This window comes from Barbatula barbatula, assembly GCF_947034865.1.
Source record: "Barbatula barbatula genome assembly, chromosome: 19".
Taxonomy (NCBI): Eukaryota; Metazoa; Chordata; class Actinopteri; order Cypriniformes; family Nemacheilidae; genus Barbatula; species Barbatula barbatula.
Genome location: NC_136782.1, coordinates 10,529,436 through 10,550,981, shown reverse-complemented (window position 1 = coordinate 10,550,981; position 21,546 = coordinate 10,529,436). Strand labels below are relative to the sequence as shown.

Genomic DNA, 21,546 nt, shown 5'->3' with positions numbered 1-21,546 from the left:
AACTCAAAATATATACTTTTTAGACTACCTATTTTCGTCCTGCTTTCTATAATGATGAGGCGGGGCCAAGTTTCTGATCCCTTGTCAGTCACATGTTGATAGAAGTCTAGAAAGAAAGAGTGGTCTTGATACTGTAAGGTGGATCGTTGATACCATGTTATAACTACTAACCATGCGGTGTGTTTGATTACATAACAGGGGTTCCAGGCGTGCGTCCCGAGCGTTTTGATGAAGGGCTCACAGTAAAGCACTGTGCTCTGTCTCTGGTGGGTGAACCCATCATGTATCCTGAGATCAACTCCTTTCTCAGACTCCTACACCAACAGCACATATCCAGTTTCCTGGTGACCAATGCCCAGTTCCCAGAGGAGATCAGGTGAGCTTTAGCATCCCAATCAATTCTGAACAATCTGAATTGAAAGAAGTTTTGTCAATTGTGAAATATTCACATTGTGTAAAGGACTGTTCAGTGTCTTAAGACATTCAGATTTTGCAGAGTTACCCAAAACATTTTTGTGTATTCCTACTTTGCTTATTGTTCATTCTGGCAATTTAAACACCAAACTTAAAGATGCTGAACCTTAAGGCAAAAGGCTAAGGTCAAAACAGGTTTGTATGATGTATATTTAGAGATTTTAAACCCTTACCAGCATCCGAGTTCGCAGCATCCGAGTTCGCAGCATCCGAGTTCGCAGCATCCGAGTTCGCAGCATCCGAGTTCGCAGCATCCGAGTTCGCAGCATCCGAGTTCGCAGCATCCGAGTTCGCAGCATCCGAGTTCGCAGCATCCGAGTTCGCAGCATCCGAGTTCGCAGCATCCGAGTTCGCAGCATCCAACCCAGTTAAACCTTAGCATTAACACCAAACCCTGAAATCTGATTGGCCGTCATTACGCTGACCCAAAAACTAGAGTTCCACTAAATCAGGTTGCCGCACTTTGTTTTTGTATGTGTTTGTTCTCAGTCTATCTGCACTAGTTAAAACTGCAGAACATCCTCCAGCTTGAAGTTCTTTCTCAGTCTTTGAAGTCTCACAAGGGCTGTAACTGCACTGATAAGAACCATAATCAGTCCCTGAATTGCAAATTGCAGCTCCTTTCACTCCCAACTCCTCTTCTGTTGCCTTGTTCTGAATTCAACTTTGAGAGCAGCCCAAAAACCATCTCTCTCTGCTCCCAACTTAACTCAAAACACATCCTTGCCTCATTCACCTGAGCGTCATGCACTGCATCCTCTCACAGTGCCAGTCGGTTTCTCCGGGGGGAAGAGACGTCACCTTGTGCACTTCCGGTTGTGCCGGGGAAGTGTGAAACGCTTGTCAATCGCTGTAGCGTTTATTTCCGGACTTGTCACGCTTAGGCAGAAGTCTCCTGCGTAATAAACAAACCAACAGGGTAAAAAAACATATTCGCAGGGTCCCAGCTGCACAACACCCCTTCTCTCAAAAATGCTTTTTCATGCCTTATAATAATGAAAGCTTGGACCTGCAGTCTTGCTCATATCAATAGCTCATGTTTTACATTTTTCATTTCAGAGACAAATTGGTACACCGAGACACAAAGGCGAAACTTAAGCCAAAAATATTACATTTTTCAGAGACATTTTTAGTTTGCTGTGTTGTTTCTTAGCTTGCAATGATTAAACAATCCTTATTGTTATATTGTTGTTTCTATACAGTATAAAGACATTCTTCTTTGTAAGTGGATCAAGTGTTTTTCTTAAAAAGAAAGACCTGATAGCACACTTAAATCACCCAGCCAGATGCCTTATGCTGTGATGTGAATATTTTTCTGACTTTTGGGTTGTCTGAAGGTTTTTGGTTCTTCATGCACCTGCTGCCCCACAAGCCCCAATGATTTGATCAGTTTCTTATAACTTTGATGCTTCCCTTCATACTGCACAATGGGTGGCAGGGTTCACATTGCACAGCCTGACAAATAAGTACAACTGACTTCACCAGATGGATGATGGGGCTGTAGAGATAGGCCATGCATTGGAACTACACATAACCGATTTGTGAACCGTTCTAATTTTATTCTCTTGGATGCCTGTTGTGTTATTGTTCATGGTTGTAAACGTATTACAGTTCAATATTCTTCCACTATGCTGTCTTTTTAATAGAATCGTTAACTAAACAATAAAAGATGTAAAAACGAATGCTTTCTTGTTTATGTGTAGGAATCTAGTGCCCATAACACAGCTCTACGTCAGTGTTGATGCCAGTACCAAAGACAGTCTAAAGAAAATTGACCGTCCTCTCTTCAAAGACTTCTGGCAGCGCTTCCTGGACAGTCTGAGAGCTCTCGGTGAAAAGGTCAGTCCACTCTGCCAAGTCTAGATAAAACAGGGATCTTTTGAATTGATTCGAGAACTTCAGTTTGTCATTACACAATGAAAAACACATGTAGAAGGGAGATTTAACCAATCATGCTTTTGGAGACAGAAATTACACATTTTTGTATAGTGTCCAGTGGGTAGGCCTTGCTTCGGTTATTAGTACATTGCTAGTCTACTGATTGACTTTATATCACATTAGGAAATAAGATACCTCTTCTTTAGTGAAAAAAACTGTTTTTAGCTGGTGGGTCAGCCGATGTTGCAGCATGACCATCTAAGCCCAGTTTAACAAATTAAAAATCACCAAAAAAACCTGGGCATCATTACTGGAGAATAAGATTGTGCTGTTTATTGTAAATGATTTTCTGCAGTCGTTCATGTCATCGTTTATTCAGTATTGGACAAGGGCAGTCGTTCTGTTGGGAAGCATGTAAAACAGAAGTTGTTGGTACTAAAAATGATTGAAATAATAGCTGAGACCTGCTTCCCTTTGTGCACTCATTATGTTTTCTATCATTCATATCAGACCTTTATAAATCACTCTGATCCTGCTATCAATTATTTTAATTACTATCTGTAAAAGTCATAATGACCCTGAAGCTCCATCATTGATTTAACCTCAATCCAGTGATTTAGATTTGGGAAACTAATGGGGGTGAAATGGCTCGCGTTGTCGCTGGTTTTGAATAAAAGCCGCAAGATGCTCTTCAGATGTTAAACTGCGTCGAGGAGAAGCTCTGTAAAAATGCCAGGGCGATGAGGCGAGAGCGTAGGTGCTGTCCGTCAACGGCTCTTACACAACGTTAGGCATGCTGAGATGACAAAAGCGGTTTGTTTCGTGGAGGCCTTGGCATTATAGCTTAATGATTTTAAGTACCATCATTCAGAGATGATTCATAGTGCCGGGTGCCAAACTTCGGTAATGATTTCCCTGAATGTGCCGCCAAACAGACTGATCTCTCTATGTGTGCGCGTCTGTGCATATGTGTGTACGTGAGTCATGAAGATGAAGACACGAGAATAAGTGTTTTTTGTTTTCGAGTCGAGATCACCTGCGTGTCTGAATTTCTTTCAGGTTATTAGCAGCAAAGACACTTGAAGTGGTGCAGGTCGATTTAAAGGCATTTATCATCTGATGTACACTACAGGCATAAAATAAAATCACTAGTTGCATTCTGATTGGTCGGCCACTATGCTACTGTAAAGTCCTTTTAAGTAAAGTCATCACACTAGGCCGTCATATTTGCAGTGTTTTTGGGCAGCTGTTTCAGTCATAGGAAACCAAGTCCTGTCCACTTGATTGACAGATCACGATTGGCTCTTTTTTTTCTGGAAGGCGAGACACGGTGCACAGGGATTTATAAGGGCTGTCAGTTTAACTTTGTGATGGATTAATAATGCAATCAAATATTTTTACGAATTTTCTCTCACTCCTGACCGGAACTTTTTAAAATCTTAAAACAAAATCTCATTTGTCTATGCCATTATTAACCGCAGTAATTTAGACACAGGTTATTATTTTCTATCTTTCACATCTTAATGTACTGTTTTGGAAGGAAAAGGAAAATATAATGTTGTTTTGGAGCAAGAAATAGGAATGGCTTTAAATGCCTGCGCTTCACGAAACGAGAGCCTTTTATTGTATGTGATTGTGTGTAATGGCCACATTAAGTACATCACAGATGAAATTTTCCCAACTACATAAACTGCAAAGTGTATTATAGCGGGGGGCATCTTCACATCATTTGTTTCACAATGCAGGGTTTTTATGCAACTGTATTAAACAAAATGTACATTTTTGTTTTATGGTGACTTTAAACCAACCTCAATGGCAGGTAAAAACGCTCTTTTTCTTTTGTTCAGTCTGTTGTTCTTTGTATGCAGAACTGCTTGGATGAGCTTGAAGGGATGGTTCTCCCAAAGTGAAAATGATGTAATCATTTACTCACCATCACCGCATTTAAAACCTGTCTGACTGACTTTCTTCTGCAGTACACAAACTATATATTTTGAAGAATGTTGGTAACTGAAAAATGGCAGTACACGTTCACTTCTATTGTATGGAAACAAAACCAATGCAGATCAATGTGCACGGCTGTTCTTCATATAACAGCATTCATCAAAAAATCTTCTTTTGGGTTCTGCATAAGATATAAAGTCACAAAGGTTTGAAATGACAAGAGGCAATGGTGACAGCCTTTTCTTTTTGGGGACACACAGTGCCATTCCTCCACACTAAACATGTCATTGAATCTCTCAGCTTTCAGTCTGAAATAGAGATGTTTAGTTAGAAATGCATTTTTCACTCTGGTTTCCTGAGGACCTAAATTTGGTCACTTTGAATAAAAGCGGCTGCCTAGATGCATGAATGTACTAATTCAGCACAAGAGTTCAGCACTGTCAGTCGTGACATATTTTCTGTTGTTTGTCGCTGATGCTGAAGTGTGCGGTCTCTGATGATGATGCGGTTTGCAGGAGAGAGCTGTTTACGTGCGCAAGCAGTCCTGCTCTTCTAAGACCTTTCCGGAGCCGAAAATACCACGTGTAGTGGTGAATAGAGGTCAGGCGAAAACTCACAGCGTGTATTTGTTCTGCCATTCTGTTGGATTTCCATCCAGCCCCCGCTGATGGTCTGCAACAAACCCTCTCCTCTGGCTTCCACTATACTAGGAGGTCACAGGAATATATAATTTTATATATTTATTTTTGGCTGTTTCTATAAGGAACTCAAATTGTCAGTTCTGGGTGTTTTTTTATTGTTGTCGTGGCATTGTTTAGCTCTTTTGGTTTCCTGAAGTGCAAGTGACAATAACATAAAATCATAACATGTTTGATTTTAATACAGACTTGCAGAGAGGATGGACCAATGGTACGCCGCAGCTGGAAGAGTAGCATAACAACAAAATCTGAATCCGCTTTATTCTCTCCTAAAAACCATCCCCTACTGCCACGTCGCTCCAATTAGACATCGCTCCAGTTCACGACGTGATCACACCTGTGCAGGCCAGATTCGTCTGAATCCTCCCCAGCTGTTGGATCTTTTTCTCTTCCTTTCAAATCCACTAATAACATGGATCAGGCACATTGCTGACATCTGTCCTCAGCCACCAGACAGTCGTGCAAAGACACACGACCTATAGGGACGGACACAGTTATTCTAAGGAATATGACTGTCCCTCCGAGGGTATGATTGACAGTATAACAGGCATAGGAGGGATGAGTATCCATTATCACTCAGTGTTGTGTGAGGTCTTCCTCACCTCAGGGCACTCGGTGTGTGATGGGTCTATGAGTAATGATGTGGGATGGAGCGGTATATGCTCCAAGACCCCAGGGTAGATACCGGAGGCTAAAGTTTGGAGAAAGGTGCTTATTAAAAATTCCTCTCTCTCTCTTTTCTCAGTGTTCACCTTGACTCTTGTCGCTAGTGATATAATTAAGCATCGTCAGCGAGATTACGTTGACGCAATGGGTGGAAATGAAAAGTTAAACTAAATTCTGAACAAGTTTCTGTTGCATTTCTTTTGGCAATTGCTTTGTTGTGTAAATTGTGGTGATATTATGGTTTCATCTCATGCACGTGCCTGTACTTAATTTAAGTTTTGGGTTTGGTTAAATATAAATATATTTTAATATTCTAAGTTATATTAATATTAATTTGTATTCATATTTTATGTATATTAATTGTATTAGATTAAAACTTCTCAACAGTTAAGGATGCCGGAAGTAAAAGTGTAGCTTGGTTGGCAGGTTATTTACCATTTGTGTCACTACAGTTAAACTATGGTCACTATAGTGAGACTATTTAATTTTTTTTATATAAATACAACTTCCTATAGTTCAACCATGGTTATTTTTCATAAGGGTATGGGCAGGGATGTATAGATTGATCTAACTGAAATTGTATTTATATTCAATACATTTACTTATTTTACAGAAATAATCAATCAATTTATTTAATCATCTTATTTATAAATAATAACGGAGTATATATACAACTTTATTAGAATTTATTTATTCTTTCTTGTGTCGCTATTTCTATATTTTTAATCTACTACATTTTTGTTTGCTGTCACAACTTGTTTTGTGTACAGCTGCTTTGCAACAATAAATCAATTGTTAAAGGTACTTTAGAAATAATAATCATAAGCGTCTTGATAAATGCCTTTGTATGTTTGGAAGTATTAGCATTTTTCATCAAACTAAGCGGAGTAAATTTCAGCATTTATTTTCACTTGCACTTGTTTAATTTTCATTAAGTACATTCATTAATCCAACCTCCTATTAAGATATTGTATGTGATGGCCCTTATTCATCATCCTATGAATTGTCAGTGTATAAGCCATGCCTATTCTTTTTTACTATTAATTATTAACATCAGAAACGTCTTGTTCCTGAACTAAAATGTGTGGTAAAATACTCATTTTGTGACATTCATCTGACTGAACGCACAAAACTGACAACAGACACTAGTGACAAACTATCTGACAGGTACAGGATATATTTCCTCTGAGGGTCATATGTGTACAAAATAAAAAACTAAGGTGTTGGTAAATTGAAAGGGAAAGGAGCGGCTGGAATTGCTGCAGGTTCGACCTGCACTCGAGCACAACAGCTCCATAACTCAAAAGAGAAAAAAAGCCATCAAGCTTGCTCGACTACCACCATACTTTACTAAACTACAGTTTCAACCAACGGGTGTCTTTTCCTCAGAAATATCACATTTTACTCGAAACATCAATCACATTAAGAAGTTAAATGAATTTCGGATTAATGTGATTAAATTGGCTGTGCTGCTTGTTTAACATTAAACTCTTTGTCTTTTCGTCTTCAGAAACAGCGGACCGTGTACAGACTGACTCTGGTCAAGGCCTGGAATGTCGATGAGCTTAAAGCCTACGCTGATCTCATTGCCCTCGGCCAGCCAGACTTCATTGAGGTCAAGGTATGCTTCGCGCCTGCGTAATCGTGCACATCACAGCTAATGCCGGTCTATGGACCCTTACGGGTTTAATTGGTGAAGCTTTCTTAATTTTCTCCTGATCCTTTTGTAGTAAACCACAGTAATGATCAGGCTCATTTCATTCAATCTGTGTTGTAATGCCTTCGCTTAGTAGATCCTCAACGGATTGATTGTTATCTCTGATAAGATGAACTCAAATGGATGTGTGCGTGTTTGCGTTTTGGAGGAGATACTGAATGAATTGTTGAAACAATGATGGCTGTTTTTAAAACTTTTGAACTCTTCAGGATGTCTGTTAACGTGAATGTCCATAATCTCATTACGAGTCAACAGCCAGTCATGTGATCTATGAGCACCTGGCCCGTAGGGAGTCTGCCTCAGCGCATTCACATTCAATGCAGAGCCACTCCAAAGTAAAGCCGGCATCCTGTTACCTAGCAACAATAATCGCCCTCTTTGATAGACCACAGAAGGCGAGGATTTACGCATTCTTTTGTGGGATAAAATAAAGGCCATGAGTAGTGGCAGGATAAATCACACAATTTATCTAAACAGAGGAGGTCTCTCTGATACTCTAAACCTGCTTTCTAGAACCTATCTAACAGTTTGTCACCTCTGGACAATACTGTGCAGTCCTCTTGTACTTTGTTTCCACGTCACATCCGAGCGAGAGATTGAAGTGATTTGTTCAAGCCGTTTGCCTGATGGGTTTTTTATAAGGATTGCAATGGGCCAAGCTGGTGCACATGTGACCTTCCTGAATGTGCCATCAGTCATCCACAAAAGAAGGGTTGTTTTTTATGTTTTGCGTATTGCAGATGGCCCACTGCAAATGTTGACATTTGCTGACTCCAGAAATCAGTTATGAAGTGATTTAGTTTTTAACACGGCAAATAAAACATATTTCTCATGTCATTACAGCAACATACAGATGCATTAGTTCTCGATCCACAGTCCTCAATCGTGAGATGGTACGATTAAGTTTTAAGACCAGCCATGTTTCCATCATTTCTCTTTCTTTGCCCTTTTTGAAAGAATGATTCGAAACAATCAACGCTTTTTGGTGAACTATTCCTTTAACATGTATTTATTTACCTTTCATCCGAAGAGAGCATTTAATAAACAGCCACAGGAAAAAGTAATAGACCATTTCAATGTTATTTTCAGTTTTTCTGAATGTACTATTTATATGTTTAGGTAAAATTAATAATTTCATCATTTATGTGAACAGCTAACAGTATTTCTCCCAAAATATTTTTTTTATTAGCATTTATTTTCAGGAAATGAAAACTGGAGAAACAGGTCACAATAACTGAAAATATGATCTGTATTTTTTTAATACAGCAAAAAAAAGTTCATGTTCACTTTTAAGCAATACAACAGTAGTATTTGTACATGTATTTAGGAAAAGTTCACAATAATTTTTATAACCTTGTGTCTTGTCATGCTGTCAGTTTGCTGTTTGGATGACTTTGTCACTCCTGAGGTTTGATTTTGGTTGAAGTTCAACAGACGCAAGACTAGAATGGACACATATATATCTCGAAATGCTGATTAAATAAATATTTAAGTTGTTTCTTTGTATGTATTTTAAAATCGAAAAAATGTTTACATATCAAAAAAGAGTTTATTCAAAAACCCTTAACAATGCTTTAAATAAAGGATGCCTTACTCGTGTCATCTCCATTAGACATGGCTGTATATTTAGTCGAGCATTGAGCGTCTTGACATCTTATTTTCCTCTATGGCACTCTAGTGGGTCGGTCATCAAAGCAACATCAGTGGCAGGATTGTGTTGTGTGTGCTGGGTCAGTTTTGTGGTGGTGGAGGAGAGCAGTGATTTCCGTGAGGAGTAATGAAGTTCAGTGTGCGTGTGAGTTATGAAGGTGTTGAGGTATTTTGAAGGAGTGCAGCTCGACCCGAAGCTTATTTCAGCGCCTGACAGCTGCTCTACTACAACACAATGTGTTATCTTTTGTAAGAAGTAATGAAAGAGTAAAAGGTCCATGTATCTTTTGGTCATTTGCCTTTCAGTTTGAAATTAAACAAACAGGAGTGAGAAATTGGAGCCATTTCATTTTTCGTTCATTCCAAAAAAGACAGCACGCAGCGGATGCATATACTTCTTTTATTCAATTCAATTCAATTCAATTTTATTTATATAGCGCCTTTCACAATTTGCATTGTTCCAAAGCAGCTTTACAGGGGAAAAACGAAAAACCCAAGAAAGGGTAAAACACACTACATGGTGTTTTATATAATAAATCCAATTATTCTAGTAAAATAATATCTAATGTCAGCATCTCCTGGTGGTTTATTTAGCATATTTGCATTAATTCAAATTTAATTCAAAATTCATTAATTCATTTAATTCAAAATTCGCTTTTCCGTTGTATTTTGTATTGAGGCTCCGTATATTTGCACTAAACAGCCTAAACAATTTGCTTGACAATTTATATTTAGCTTAAGATGGCTATCCTTAAGATGAGGTATCCTTTTTTTCACAAAGAAAATCCATAGATCAGTTTGGTCACCATATCTGACAAATAGGTCACTTTCACTTTGACTACATCACTGCACTGTATATGCATCCGATGTGTGCTGCCCAGTGTATTGCGCAGCTTAGCAAAACTCTTGTCTTGATTCACCAAACTTGATGGAATACACAAGAAGCAAACTTCTTTGCGTTAAAATGTGTTAAACCCAACAACCACCAATTTCAACATTGTGAAGGAACAAAATAATACTTCTTTAATAAAAGTTATGACTGCTGCGTATTAACACTTACAGTAAATGAACATTATTCTGTGCTTCACTATACTGTTTCTTTTCTTTCTTACTTTCGCTTTCTTTTTTCTATCCATCTTTCCCTCGTTCTTTCATTCTTTCTTCCTCCCACGTCTCTTTCTTTTCCTATGCATTCATAAACTGACAATTAACAAAATATATGTTATCAGTGAAGCTGCGTGAAATGTAATATTACCAGAGAATGCTGCTCTGACCTATTAAATTGTCCAGCTAACACTTAAGTAGTAAGGAATCTTACCCTTTGGGCAGTTATTGATAAAATCATGATTCCAGCTGGATTAGAGAGAATCCGTTACGCCCTGACACAAAGATGAAGCGCCGGTGCTCAGCTTGCAGTGATATCTGCTAAGGTCATCCGAGAGGTTAGACTGCTAAACACAGTACAAACTACAGTCAGACTCTCATCTCAATACGTTTTGTTTGGTTCCATTTTGCTATTTCTGTAATGGCAGATTTGTTTCTGTTCAGTTTTATTGGGGTGTAAGCACTTATCTTTGTCATGGTCTTTGTAGTGTCACTAGCCTGTTGTAGCAAAATCTATAGCGTTGTTAGGTGGTATGTGCACGCTGAAGAAACGCCCTCATTGATCTCACCCCATTGATTTATCAGGCCATTTCTGAAGGTGATCATTATTCTGTACGGTTACAGAGAAGCCAGATAAAAGCCGGGCTCATTTATTCTGTGCCAGGTCTGAGATATCAGTCATTCCCCAACTGTCCTTCTATTCCACTGTCTTCTCTATATACTGAATAAGCGCTTGTCGTTTAAATAGGTTCAGTTTTTTTATAATGAGGCTTGCATATGTAATGCATTATATTGGCACATAATATACCTTTATCATCAGTCGAATGTGCTCTGTATCCATAGTTACAAAACATCATACTTACCTTTTCAAAGTTACACCTGAAAAGACTATTATGCGTTAACATTAATTCTGTATGAATCAAGGCAAAGGTTTTCGTTACATAAAAGCCCTTGCGATTAACATCTTGAATTATTTCACAGTATTTGCATTCATTAGAATTAATTGTGCTCCATTTGTTGCCACATTTTCTGGTTGCCATATACTCAGTATTTCTTTTTACGCCCATGTGCTGTGTTTGTTGTTCATCTCTAAACCAATTCAGTCCTCGGTGCTCCGTTACCAAACATCAACCCCAATTTCAAGCGCGTGATTGGTTCCCTTTCTATCGATCGTGCAGAGATGTTCATCTATTGATTGTCCGGCTTAATAGAGTCCTAACAGCTTAAGAGTTATGAAGGGTGAAATGGGATCAAGCCGAATGGGCTTTCAGTATCACAGAATGAGTAATGTTTTTTCAGCAGTTCACCAACACCTACACACGCCTAGACCAACGAAACATTGGCAAGCTGTTTGTATGAGTCTTGTTTTCATCCACCGGTCACTGTTTCCAGTCATTTTTGCTCACACGCGAGTATAAACCGTGTAACCTGATTTGACACTAGTTTGTTTCAATATCCAATCAGAATTCATGACGAACGGTAAAGAACAGGTTTGTTCATTCTGCTGTGGCTGTGTGTGTGTGAGAGAGTGGGTGTTGAATGAAATAATTTGGTTTTCTCAGTCTCCAATCATCCATAGAAAAAATGAACCGGCCTCCACGTGCCACCTTGTCCTTGGACTGTTTGTCTTTGTGTCTCTACTTTTGCAGTTATCTCTCAAACGCTTTGAAATGAGTGAATTGTAAAAAGCATTTTCTTACAATACAGAACGGTTATCAAGAAATCATCATTTTCCAATGGCTTTCAATACATATTCCATCAAATCCCAGATTCTGAACTCTTTTCTTTAATGCTATGTTTTTAGCTTGTCTATGTTTTGGTGTTCCTCCAGGGAGTGACGTATTGCGGCGAGAGCTCGGCCAGCAGCCTGACCATGGCCAATGTCCCTTGGCACGAGGAGGTCATCCATTTCGTGCAGCAGTTGGCCAACCTGCTCCCAGACTACGAGATCGCCTGCGAACACGAGCACTCCAACTGTCTGCTGCTCTCGCATCACAAGGTGACCTTACATCCACTCTTAGAGTTTCAGGGAAACAGAGCTCATACTTGTCATTTCCATGGCATACACTCAAAGCTGTTAAGAAAAACGATGCCATTTTCTGTAAATGTCATTTGAAGTGAAAGCGTTGATATGGGTTTGCATTAAACTGCCGGTCGGGTGAAGGGTTAGATCCTTCCTTCCTGTGTTTTATTCCATCTCCTGACACAGGCTAGTCGTTCTTTTCGTTTAACGTTCGTTTCTTGTGACAGCTTCTCTAATGGTTTGCGTGGGCAGCGAGCCCGTACCGGCACCCTCGCAAACAAAAAACATATTTATGTGCGAGTGTTATATGGCGCTTCAGTATCCTTTTTATGATTTGCTGTTTGTATTCCAGAATCAAGTACCATACGTTTCTGCATGTGATTGTAGTGCGAATGTTTTTCTCTTCTGACAGAAACAGTTGCACCCAGTGGAGTATTACTTTGCTGTGATGACAAACTGTTCTCATTTGTTTGCCCGGCTGAAAAACATCTCGATCCAAGCTTCAGCCTGTTTGCTCTGGTTATATTGTTTTATTAAGGAAAGGCCATCGTACACTTTTATACTTGTCCATGTTAACTCAAAATAGTATTTTGTATTAAGTATTTTTGTTTTACACATTCATACTGAGCCTATATTACATTTTCCATTTCTGTGCTATTTACATCCTTCATATTGAACATTTATATTTTAAAGTATCCCATTAGTTCATCCTCCGCTCTTTCTCGGGCATGGAGAGCTGTATGTGTGACACTAATTGCACGGGTCCACCTGTTTACCTTCTTTAAAAGCACTCGTCGCTGAGCTGCACAAATGACAGCTCCAGATGAGCACAAGCAGTGGAGAATCTTACTCTTGGTGCATGTGCCCAGAGCAACCTCCACTCAAACCCTCAAACATGGCAGCAGAGAGACATGTTCATAGTTGTTGGTGGATGTTGAATGAGAGACCTTTGAGGGTGGAGTGCCATTAGAGGAGCTAATGAAGGTGTATATTCAGAGTTGTTGCACAAGTGTGGTTTTTTGGATGAAGATACTTTTTGCATTGTTTTATCCTCTATTTTTATTTGAGCCTTTAACTCTTTCCCTGCCAATGACAAATTACCAACTTCCAAATATCTTTCTCTGTGTTCATCTTAACAAAGGAACTTCTAAAGATTATGAAACAACTCGAAGCTGATTCAGTTATGATAAGATTTTCATTTTTGGGTTGGCGGGTAAGGAAAATATTTGATGTTGTTTAGCTGTCCATTTATGTGAAGATGGAATTTTGGGGGCCTGATACTTGGGTTGAAAAGTGCATATTTGTCAAAACAATGCCATTATCACCCCCATGCCAGCTACAAAAAACACAAATTTGTTAAAACGGTGATGCCATGGACACGAATGTTTAGTCTGTAGGCGTGCACGATTACTTTCCTAACACTTTGCAGCTTCATTTTCCAGGGTCACCTCACCTGTAGTAACAAACCAACCACATCTGTACCCAGACGCTTTTACCAACTTGATTGTTTGTATTCAACGTATTTTGGAAAAATGCAAACAGTATGTGCGCAGGCATGTTGTCTTTTTAACAAAGTTACATCACCATGTACTGGTGTGGTATGAATAATACAGCGTATTTAGCCGTTTTAATAATGTTAATAGTGCATGAATCACTTTCATGTTTTGAAAAACAAATACTGAAAATATAAAAAAATGAGAGGTATCACCACATAATTTTTCTATTGCAATTTTTCACATTTGCAATTTTTTTTTAAATAAGATTGAAAGATGAATTATTTACATAGAGTACAATATAATAACATATTTTTTGAGTTAGATAAATCACATTTAAAGTCACAAAAATATCATTAGTTTAATAGTATTTGCTTGTTATAGCAGATTCTCAAGCTAATTCAGTGATCCGACCCTTCTGGTTCTATAGAAATTCAAATAAAACCTTGACTCCCAGAGGTACAGTGGGCTGCTTCGCTTCAGGGTTTTTGTCCTACCTCATGCATGTAAAATAACTCTCTACGCTGCCTATGATGGACAGCTCATGAAAAGCCATTGAACTTGATATGAAAAGTCATTTCTCACAGCGTCACCGCCGACCGCATAGGGACACTCTCGCCCTTTGTCGGTCTCGGCCATGACTTACAAGAGTACTAAAGAGGCCTATTGGTCCCATAATAAGAAAGCAGTATTTCATTTTTGGACTTTTTTGGACCACCCACAGTATTAGTTTTTCTTATTTCAGGGTTGCAAACATTCCAACTTTTATCTGTGGCGTACCAAACGAATGATGTTGACAGCTTATGTTACCATGAAGTTAGCATGGCTCTATTTCAGTATTTATTTGCCCCCATTGTTAAATTCTGAAAACTAAAATGTCATCAGAAACTTTAAGGAGCTTCACAGAAAACAAAATACAAACCCATACATTTTTACTTTAAAGACCTGAGGGTCTCGTAGTTACTGCAGATGTCAGGGGGTTGCTTAGTAGATTCTTTGGAAGAAATGAGTGCAGACACCCCACAGCACATCATGCTAGCCAAGGGAAGAAAAGAGACACTGCAATCTGGCTCCGATCACATTTTCATAGTTGCCTGGTTTGCTTAGTTCTCCCTGTTAACTGCGCGGATGCAATTTTGCAAATGAATGGATCCTCAGATAGCACTCTCGAAGGCACGGCCATCTGTTGACTTGGCAGACGTGGATAATCTCACATTCCCAAAATAAAAGGTCTGCCAGTTAAAATTTCAGTAGCCCTGTCTGGGAACATAATTTGATATTCAAAAATCTAAAGGTGTAATGTGTAAAATTAAGGAGGATCTGTTGAATGAAATTCAATATGATATACATAACTATGTGTTCAGATGTGTATAAAGACTTAACTAATTCTAAGGTAATATACAACGCTTCATTATGTAATTTCTATCTACATACACAGCGAGTCTCCTTGCATGGAATTCTACAAGTTGTTTCTACAGTAGCTCTAAATGGACGAACTGCTCTACATTTTGCAAATACATAATCTCCTTCAGCAAATAAGTGATTTTTTGATAACGACGTAGTCCTGTGTCAGCCGCCATTAGTGCTTTGAAAGCTACGGGCGTGAGCTGTTGGATGCAGTTCGCAACCTCACCAATAGATGGTGCTAAAATAAGCCGTGCCACTTTCTCTAGTCAAATGACTCAGAAAAGTTTAACTATTACAAGCCCATAGGCACCCGAACCCCCCCTCAATGCCAAAGGTCCAGAATTTAAGTTGATTTTTTTCATGTGATTATTGTCATCATTGTTTTAATCAATGCTTGTGACAAATTTCTGGGTTGCTGTTTCAAATTCGCGAGAATTGAAAAACGCCACGTCAACCAACCAGGAGCTTGCTCTAGTAGGGCCGTGAACGAGCGTCAGAAGCCCCTCCCATGACGCGAATTCGCAGCTGTAAGCGAATTTCACATCTGGTCTACAATATAATAGCCATATAAACGTAGCGTAATTACAATAATAAAACATAGCAAAGAGGCATTGACAGAGAGTCAAGAAATGATGATGAGAATAATTATTATTAATATTTCAGTAAAGTTCATTAAATCTATTCTGTTGTTAGTGAGGGCTTTAAACTTATGAACTGTGTATGGACTGACAAAAGTGTTACTTGAGGAAGCAAGTTGACAACAATGCAATACATATTTTAAGTGCATCAAAAAGCGTGCTGGTTAAAATACCAGCAGACAAGCTAATCCAGCAGAAATTAGTGCATAAAGGTCACCAAAATGAAGTATTTGAACCTCATAATTAAATACAAAAGGAGGAGAAAAATCTGCAAATGGTCCATTTAAAAAAAAAAGAACCTCCCCTTTCAATAGGCTGGCTACGGAGCTGTATTACCATGGCGCCGACGCCCCTAGAAAAATCTGTTTGTCGCTCCCTATTTGCATGCGTCTACATTTTAAGTAATGCAAAAGACACAAGATATGAATCTCCCCTAAGGCAGCAAAAAGCTCCAGGAACTCTGTTATGTAATATATCGCTAAATTACATCTGACTTTCCAACAATCTTGGAAAGAGTAAGGACATTCTAAGGAAGAGATGTTTGATATCATTAATATTTTCAAACCTTACCTACTGTAAGTTACCTTTGCTATTGTTCTTCTTTACACTGCTGTCTGTATATTAGTAACTAAAACACTGAGCTGAACCGCGTGTGTGCAAGAATCTCAGAAAGAGGAAGATGTTTCACAAGAGGTTGAGGATGGATCAGTTGCCTTCCTGCAGCGATGAGCTAAGCTGAGCCCCGTGGGAGTCCACATTTACTGACTGCTGAGTATCTGTAAGGGGGCTGTTTCACCTCAGAAATGACTCTGTAATGAAAACGTACGGTTGAGGAAGAGAAGTCCCATGGGGACTGAACTGCTTGCAAGACGAACGGATCCAGGTAGCCTCCAGGTAGCTTCAGGTGAGCAGGTAATGTAGCATGAGCTCAAACTTGCGATGCTTAGAATGGCAGAAAGTGGGGACCTTGAAATTTTACAGTGGAATTTTGTGTTGCACAAGTGCCAAGTGCTTTTCTGTGCCAACAGGCTGATTTCAGCAACTGAGACTGTACAATTTAGACATCAAGTGTCTACTTTACTCTTGACAACTCTGTTAGCCGTCTCTGTTTTTCCTCAATAAAATAGACAAGAGGCTCTGGAAGTACAACAAATCCAGATGTTTCCTTTGTGGTTTAAAATTACATTTCTATAGGTCGAGTCTATGAAATTTAGCGGCATCTAGCGGTGAGGTCATGAATTGCAACTAAACGGCTCACTTTAGAAGCACTACGGTGGCTGACATGGAACTTGTTGTCGTCTCGATTTTGCTTCTTTGCAGAACGTATTTACGAAAAGCATTCTGTAGAGCAGTTTGTCCACTTAGGGCTACTGTAGAAACAACATTGTGAATTCCATGTAAGGGGGCCGGTGGTGTACCTAGATATATATTGCTACTATAAACAATAAATACAAATATAAAGCTTCATTGTGTAAGGTCTTCATACACCTCTGAAGACATAGTTATGTATATTATATTGCATTTCTCTAAATAGATCCTCGAAACATTTTAACACAGCACCTTTAAATAGATGAATGCATGAGGCAAGCACAACTGCTGTCTAAACGTTTATGACTGCTTATTCCATATCTGTTTTTTGCTCACTTAGAAAGCACATTATCCTTGTAAGAGTCATACTCGATTCAAACTTCAATAATGTCTTCCACTCCAAAATGCTTTCCCCTGACCCCCAACAAACCAATCAGGGGCTTAGAAAAAAAACACCTCAGCAAGTTCTCTTTTTCACCTAAATTGATTTTGGGACAAAATGAAAGTTATGGAACGACAGGCGTTTGGAAAGAGGAGGTGAAAAGGAGTGTGCTGAGCGTGGAGCACAGCGATGTGTGTGAAATGTAATCACTGCAGCTCCCCACCAGCACTCTTTACTACTTTGTTTTAAAGTCACGGATCATAATGAATGTAATGTATAGGAAAGAAATGAAAGCTCTGTCTACACACTCCGATAGAACCAGAGCTTGACAGTCTAGATTTGGGGTGAGGGATTCAAACTGAAGGTTAAAGGGATAGTTTACTCAAAAATGTAAATTCTACTGTTTTGAAATGTTACAATTTACAATTGTATAACTGTTGACTTGTCATGTATTGCACGGCTTTATGTCTAACGCTACCCTAAATCCCAGCGCAGGCACAAGGGTGCATGATGGCAGCAAAGCGGACCCTCGTGAGCATCTCTTGGGATCATAAAACAACAAATGGGAAGTCCTACAGTCCTGTGGATTTCATGGTTCATTGCAAATCTGCGAGTTCCTCTTAAGTGTGTTTTGGCATCAGGCCCTGTGAGACAGCACAGTGTCCCAGTTGTTATTTCATGATTCATAAAGTTGCCAGTGAGCTCGGTGCAGTGCACTCTCGATGTATTTTGTGAAGTCTGCGCTGCGACCCCAGCTAACAGTCCATGTCCAATTATGTGGGCACAGCGGAGATGGTTTTTTTGAACAGGTCCAAAGTTTCACCTTTCTTTTTTATAATTATTTTGACTACCAGACTATTTGTCTTGAAATAAAAACAGTTCAGTGTGCTCTAAAAGCCCTTTCATTGCGCTCTTCCTGTTTCACTCAAGTGACAGAACTTTGCCCAGTTGGCAGTCTATCTGAAAAACACAGTCAGGCCTTAATAATCAAACTGGACACCTGCCGTGTGGCAATACCCATTTCAAGTCTCACCTGTGTATGTGTGTTTGGTGTTCACTTGCTCTCTTCTCTTGTTTATGCAGTTCAAAGTGGATGGAGAGTGGTGGACGTGGATCGACTACGAGCGATTCCAAGAACTCATTCAGGAATACGAGGAAAGTGGAGGCACCAAGACCTTCTCAGCTATGGACTATATGGCCAAGACCCCCAGCTGGGCCCTTTTTGGGGCAAAAGAGAGAGGGTTTGAACCTTCGGACACACGGTTTCAGAGAAAGAACAAAACCAAAGATATCTCGGGGTGCTGATGTTGAATACTCATGCTTTTCTCTCATGCATTCTGTAGGGGGAGGTGTGTGTTTGAATGTACTGTATGTGAACCTGTCTGTTCCAGATTAAGACCATTTGTTTTTATTAATAAAGGCAAGGCTGGGTTTGCTCTCTTGGGATTTGCTTAGCAATCCAGTAGCGAAGAGCATATCTACAACGTAAAACATTATCATGCTGTTTTAATAAATGTTAGCTCTTTTAGTTTTAAATGCGGTCAAGGTTTAATAAAGAATTTCTCTCTTAAGTCCAGTTCTCACCAGTTTTGTTTTGTTTAACGATCTTTTTCTGTGGCCTGTTCTCACCTTTTTCCTGAGTGGACTTATTAAGATACAAAGTATCGGCATTGGCTTGTCTTTTAGAGGTCAGTGTTATCATTTAAAGCTTCAGAGTGTAGATTTAAAGACCAAATGAGAAAATAACAGCAATGAAAAATATAACCGTGGTTGCAAACGTTAATGAACATGTCACCACAAACTGTGATATGTGTGTTGTTCAGTTCTAGAGGGCTGATGGGGAGAAAATGGAGCTGGTGGTTAAAGCTACTGTAGGGTGATGATACAGCTGAAAACCTAATCATAACTTAGAAAATTAATCCGAAACTTCCCCATAAACATCTAATTTAAAACCATTTTGAAATGAAAGACAATGTTCTTCTCTTTTTTCTTGACTTTACACACCTTTGGCAGTGATTCAAAGTCGAGTGTCACATGAAATATTGGTTTTATAAAATGCTGGGTGTCCTTGGATTATATTGATTTTGTAAGCGCAGCCTTTTTCTATTAAGGAATGGATCAGACTATTGAATTTGTTCCTGCTTTTGGGTTGTCTTCATGCTGTTTCAAGGGGCGTTTGATTATTATTGTGCGTGAAATCTGCTTGATGCTGAGTGAACTAGGTCACATGCGGTTTCTGAGCTCGACTGCTGAAGAGAGCTGAAATCTTTGCTCGTGTCTGAAGGATGATGGGTGGAATATTAAAGCCTGACCAGTCTCTGAGGTGCCTGCTAGCTTGCACTGTTCAGATCCGTGTCAACCAGCTATTTTGTGTTGAAGTAATAGTTCACCAAAATGTGAAATTTACAACCTAATTCACCCGTTCATTGGTTTTGGGACTTGCGAGAGCCAATGAGATTCGATGTTGAGATATGTGGATCTGCCATATTACAAATGTACTCGTATCTATACATGTTCGAATTCTAACACAACATATTTTGCCTCAAGAAGATTAAAATAATGATTTTTGAGCTTTTGGCATTAGAAAGCTTGGAACAGCAGGATTTTATTCAATATTAGTCCGGTTGTGTTCAGTTGAAGAAAGGAATACACTCTTTATCAATATTTAAAGCTGTCTTGTTTTGACACATTGATATGATTTAGGACTGACTATATGACAACTGCAATACATTCAGAAATTCTCTCTTTCCTCAGTCTAATGTCTCTGTCCATTGAGAGCACTGGATTGAGCTGAAAGTTTATTAACAGAACTAGATGTGTCATGATCTGAGGAAAGTGACCGTGTGTTTATTTTTCACTGCTGTGCAAAGGTGTTGCACAGATCTAGCCTAAAAGGACGCCGTCTTTGTGTGTATCAGTGTATATAGTCCCCCCAGGGAACCCACGCTATCCAAATACACACTTTGTCTCATCCGAAGTGACTTTGTGTACTTCCCATAGCCAATAACGTTTCAAACAACACCAAGAAAAGAAATACAGTTTTTTTCAAATCACCTTATTGACATAAATCCAATATAATATACATAACTATGTGTTCAGAGGTGTATAAGACCTTACGTGATGAAGTGATGAAGGAAATAACAATGTTGTTTCTACAGTAGCCCTAAATGGACAAACTGCTCTACAGAACGCATTTCGTCAATACGATATCTCCTTCTGCAAAGAAGCTAAAACATGACATCTTAGTCCTGCTTCAGCCATCGTAGTGCTTTGAAAGGGAGGGGTGGGAGTGAGACGTTGTTTGCAATTCGCAACCTCACCACTAGATGCCGCTAACTTTCGTACACTATAAAGTATAATTTCTATTAATTTATTTAATTTTGTTTTCAAAGTATGCTCATGGTTTTGTATAACTTGGCATTTTGTAGAATGTTTTTTTCTCTGTCGTGTGTAAACAACTGATACATTTCTCACTGTGATATCCCAACCTCTGTTACTAATGGTTTTCTCCATCATGGGTCCACAGTCGCACTCAGCTGCATCGCCTATAGCCTCTGTCCCTCAAATGGCTTTTACAGAGAGCTGGATAAAGGACAGGCTGTACCAGAACAGTGCACATATGCGGTCTCATTATCTCGGCTCGTGATCTTAACCTCAAAACAACAGGCACGTTCTGAATTGCAAAAGCGTAATGCAAATGTCTCTGAGCGGATGTTCTGTTTTGATGTGTTGTCACGTGTCCTTGGATTGACAGCATCCTCTCAAGGAGATATTGAGGGCTTTGTGGCTCTTCAATAATGTATATTGAATATTTGTTATATGGTATCAAATATGTTTTCTAGAAAGCATTGTTGTTCCAGGACAAACAAACTATATTTATCCAAAAAAATGTCAAAATCACAGTCACCACCTCTGTCCACACCCCTCATCTCGATCCACAGTCTGAATACACGAGAAGCCAATGGCACAAAGCTCTGGGCTTCTTATCAAACAGACAGATTTCAGTAAAGTTGGCTGCAAACGGAGACGTTCTCTGCCAAAAAGGAAGTTGCTTAAAATCACCTACTACAGAATTGCTTCGGGACACAAACGGAGACCCTTACAGAATGCTTCTGTTTGCTTTCTACAGGCCCAGCAGATGAATTACATTTATAGTCATTTTTA

At 39.2% G+C, this 21,546-nt stretch overlaps 1 protein-coding gene across 1 annotated transcript in view; it reads left to right on the top strand.

Annotated features, from left to right (window-relative positions):
- tyw1 (tRNA-yW synthesizing protein 1 homolog) overlaps positions 1-18,957 on the top strand; it is a 40,079-nt gene extending 21,122 nt beyond the window's left edge. The window contains exons 12-16 of the mRNA XM_079480731.1: positions 199-376; positions 2,178-2,313; positions 7,171-7,281; positions 11,963-12,130; positions 18,466-18,957. Coding sequence (XP_079336857.1) covers positions 199-376; positions 2,178-2,313; positions 7,171-7,281; positions 11,963-12,130; positions 18,466-18,687 — 815 coding nt within the window. The 3' untranslated portion in view covers positions 18,688-18,957. The remainder of the gene's footprint in view (positions 1-198; positions 377-2,177; positions 2,314-7,170; positions 7,282-11,962; positions 12,131-18,465) is intronic.
- The last annotated feature ends 2,589 nt before the right edge of the window (positions 18,958-21,546 follow it).